This window comes from Bidens hawaiensis, unplaced genomic scaffold (assembly GCF_021521415.1).
Source record: "Bidens hawaiensis isolate Kalapana, Puna unplaced genomic scaffold, B.hawaiensis_p1.1 tig00035626_1, whole genome shotgun sequence".
NCBI classification, from domain to species: Eukaryota; Viridiplantae; Streptophyta; class Magnoliopsida; order Asterales; family Asteraceae; genus Bidens; species Bidens hawaiensis.
In genome coordinates, this window is record NW_027496204.1 from 35,186 (window position 1) to 39,893 (window position 4,708).

At 31.7% G+C, this 4,708-nt stretch overlaps 1 protein-coding gene across 1 annotated transcript; it reads right to left on the reverse strand.

Annotated features, from left to right (window-relative positions):
- Nucleotides 1-2,602: 2,602 nt before the first annotated feature.
- LOC143587618 (CBL-interacting serine/threonine-protein kinase 24-like) lies at nt 2,603-3,978 on the reverse strand. Its single transcript, XM_077068863.1, has 6 exons — nt 3,572-3,978; nt 3,316-3,378; nt 3,163-3,236; nt 2,908-3,013; nt 2,732-2,806; nt 2,603-2,635 (listed from the first exon to the last, which is right to left on the reverse strand). Exons 1-6 carry the CDS (start codon nt 3,761-3,763, stop codon nt 2,603-2,605), a joined length of 543 nt encoding a protein of 180 aa, XP_076924978.1. The 5' UTR covers nt 3,764-3,978.
- Between the last annotated feature and the right edge of the window lie 730 nt (nt 3,979-4,708).

Sequence of the window (4,708 nt, forward strand, 5' to 3'; positions counted from 1 at the left end):
TTCACTGACCAAAAGAGAGTGTCTATCTAAGACACCTATACGAACTGCTAATGCTCCAATTAATAAATGTCCCGCTAGGACAAACGCATGTTGATAATAATTTTAATGCACGCTTGTAGCGTGGTAGATTGATCGGTTCCAAAGTTACAATTTCCTCGAAAATTGGAACAAGTAATAAAGATGGTCAAGTCGAGGTGCAGGAAAAAGGTGTCTTAAAAGAAATTAGACATGATGGTTCTTGAAGAACCTTAGGTACCTGAAAACAAAGAGCTCTCAATAATTATATTGTATCATGTCTACAAAGAGATATGGAATCAAAATAAAGTCGACGTCGTTATACTTTTATATATATGTATAATTAGCGCCTAAAATGATGATGATGAGGATCAAGATTCTAAATCTGCCTATAAAATGATTGGCCAAAATGGAAAGACGCAAAAAGGGTATAGTTGAATTCTATGAATAACGGAAAGTTTGTTGGACCGGCAGTCCGTACAACTAAAGTTTTAAAATGTGTTAGATACAAACGGGTATTGTATATGAGTTATGAAAATTCATCAAGTGATATAAGGCCAAATTGATGGCATAAGAATTTTTGCAAAGACCCATGATTAATTATGAGGAGACACATTCTCCAATGGTGGAAGCAATGACTTTCCGATAACTAAACAGTCTGGTAATATAAAGAGAGAATTGATATGCGTCCAATAAATATTGTTATTCAGTTGATACTGAGAGTTTACAAGAAAATCTATGAAGGATTTGAATTATCAAATCATGTAAAGTAAGTTCTCGAGAATGATTGTTGTGTATATAGTCATATTTGATACTTTACGATTATTAAATATGTTGAACATAAATGGAACTCCTGAAAAGTTTCCTAAGGTAATTGAATACTTGAAAGATTAATTGATTCTGTGCATCAATAAGCATACACATAGAAGAGAATGTACATGATGAGTACAATATCTCAATAAACAAAGAAATTGTAAATGTGAATTTTTGATATTTGATATAAAATGATGTGTTAATGAGCAAGTTTATGCAAAAAAAAAAAATCGTGGAAAAATGAATATGTATGCATAATTTGTCAAGTTGAAAAGAAGTCCATGATGGATTGGTAAATGCATGGATTTATGTTTATTACGTATGGACTAAACTATTCGAATTGAGCTTGGCACAAATCAAGAGATATTTTGATAAAGAGGGAGATAAGTTGGATATAATTAGCCATACTTTTATCAAAATTTCACTCTTGAAAGATCATTATAATCACAGTTTACAATGATGATGTACATATCACCGAGAGAAAATTATGAGCTTTTAAAGAGAAAATTCTTTTTGAAAGACCTTGACAAGGTGTGATTATTACTCGACTTATAGTTCGAGTATATGTGTAATTATATATTTATATGTCTATAAATCCATCAAAGATCTATGAAATGTTGAGACATTTTACCATGGTCAAATTTAATTCTTTTAGCACGTTAAAGGATGTCACACGATGACTCTTTATAATTTTCTATCTAAATATGAAATATTATTGGTTCGAAAATACTATAATTAAATGCATATATGTATTATGATGTACTATCAGCTATATATGATTATTATTTTCTTCATTTATGTTTATTGGCATGTGTCTTGCTAGGAGACATCAGAACGGGTTAAAACATGTATTTCAGGTATGAAATATATGTTTTTATATTTTACTAACCCATCAAAACAAGTTTGGTTCGTCTTGTTGATGCAGAGAAACACAACATAATCATAGTGTTTACCAGATGAATCAGTAGAAGTTTTCACGTGAAGATCATACAACATATTCAACTTAAAGATTCAAATGTCAAGGGACGAAGACGCAAATGATTGACTAAAAAAGTTTTGGGTAACTTTCACAGAAGATCGATATTTACCATTTTAAAGGATATATAAATCAGGGGGAGACAATACGTGCTGCACTCTTTTTCCCTTAGCTATGGTTTTGTCCCACTGAGTTTTCCTAGCAAGGTTTTTAATGAGGCAGCATATCCAAGCGTATTGAGTTGATAACCAAGGGGGAGTGTTATAAATATATATTATTATGGTTATCAATACCTAATATAGATTAGGCTTATTCTTCAAGTTATCTTTTTCTATATATACATATCATTATATCTTATTGTAATACACACCTAATTAATGAAATCTTCATTTTTCTCCCTACATGTTCATCTCTTATTGTTTGGCTATTAGGCTTGTTTTACAACAAAGTATTATTTAATTGAGATGAAAGAGAAAATATTATTTAATTGAGATGATAAATGATAGTGATTTTTAGTATAATTTTAAATTTGAAGATAAAGAATTGAATGTGAATACTCTTGCTTGTTTTAATTCACTGTTTGAGCGTAATTATTGTTTATAATAATAATAATAATAATAATAATAATAATAATGATGCATAAACATTGACTGCAATATAAAAAGCCAATCATGCGTGTGTTTGTGTGAACCGATTAATTGTTGTCTGTCGAAGTGAAATATATAAAAGTTACATAATAATAAGGGTATTAAGGGGATGGAGGTCGGGTTGCCATCGGGGTTGTTGGCAATACCGCGCTTACACTTCAGATAGAAAATCAGGTTGATGAAGCTTAAAAGGTTGAGTCATAAAGCAATTAAAAATACTAATAACTAGTGATTTACCCGACGCAAGAATGCTGTTAGCAGAGGAAAAAAACAGACTTACTTCATATGGTAGTGCACTGAGCCCAAAATCAGAAACCTTAAGCCGTTCTCTAGAATCAAGGAGGAGATTTTCAGGCTATATATTACAAGAATACCGTTAGCATATGGAAATGAACATTCTAAATGAATTCACGCACCTTAAATGATTCATTTATGTCTTAGAACTTCATATTTTACCTTTAAATCCCTATGGTATACACCCTTTGAGTGACAATGTGCAACTGCATCAATAAGCTGTTGAAAGTATCCTCTAGCTTCATTCTCTGAGAGCTTTTTCTTGTGAATGAAGCTAGAGGATACTTTCAACAGCTTATGATAGATCAGTGACAGATTGTCAACACACACTTTGAGTGACAATGTGCAACTGCATCAATAATGTAAGTGTGTGTTGACAATCTGTCACTGATCTATCATAAGTATTAAGTAAACCTTACAATTCTGTCAAAAAGCTCTCCTCCAGTGACAAACTCGAGTATTATATATACCTTTGTATGGCTCGACAAAACCTAACAGAAAGAAAGGCTTATGTCAGTAAAAAACTTTTTATCAGTATAAAAGTATATATCTTGAAGATTTCTATTATACCTCATGAAGTCTCACGATATTGGGATGTCTCACTATCTTCATTATTGATATCTCTCTTTTAATCTGCAAATTAACTCAATAACTGAATAACTAATAAGCTACCGAAATAGTAGAAAATAAAAACTGAAAGCTCATGGGTATAATTATAATCTTTATGATAATGATGATCAAATTTTCCTACAAACTAAAAGCCGAAAAAACCATCATTCATCGAAAAAAATAGGGTTTAATCGAGGACTGCAAGTGAAACTCGAACCTGATCCACCATTTTATGCTTGAGAATTGTGCTTTTAGCCAGGACCTTAACCGCAACCGCCTCACCGGTCTCCGTATTCTTGGCAAATTTGACCTTCGCAAACGTACCCTCGCCAATCGTCCGGCCAATCTCGTACTTGCCGACCTTCTTCGTCACTCTCTTCATCGCTTCTCCTCGAGACTCAAACAGCATAAAGCATCCGCAATTCCTCTAAACAACTAAAAAACAGCAAATCATCCATCAATTACAAGTGCCAGAAATGATCATTCTGATTCCATTACAGGCAACAGTTGTATAGTAACAAGCACTAGAGTTTAGAACCACACGCTGCTATTTATCGACATCAAGAATCAGAATCTAGACCTAATTGAAAACTACTTTCCAGCATATAACCAATTACTGCTACCTCTGAATGGAAGGAATAATAAAAAGTGAAATTACGATTTCAATGTCAAATTCGACCTAATTAATAAAGTAATAATAATAAGTAGGTCTAAAACAAACATATATAATACAACTGAATGTAACTAACATGGAATGGAATAATAACAATAAGCGGTGATCGGGTTCTTCGAGTACGCAACCTTACTTACACCGGGTGTTAATTATAAAGGGAAGTGAATGTGGGCCAATTAATAAGGACCGAAACTGAAAATAATAATAATAAAAGGCAAGTTTTATTAGTTTTCAACATCACGGTGGCTTTCATGTTTAGCTTTGAACAGTTTTTATATTTCAAATCAAGTTACTTTTTTTAATTAACAGTAACTAAAAGCATTTCCATCATATCCTATAAACTCATAGGGGGGTTTGAAAATGATAGGGTAAGGGTTTTAAATGGTTGTGGGCGTAAATTACAGGATGAAGAGAGAAATTGTATGACTTTCTTTAAATTTGAGAAAACAAAGTCGGGTATTGTTTATTTTTTAAAATTTATTATATTGGTTGTGAGTAAATGATAGATCAAACTGTATTAATAAAAATATAAAAAAAATTATTTAATTATACCAGAGAAAAAATATAATATTATTTTAATGTTATTATATAGATGTGGATGGTAGATATGTTGAGAATGCTCTTAGAGCATTCACATTCAATACATCTAATTTTATGAGGGAAATTTTTATAGTATGAGGA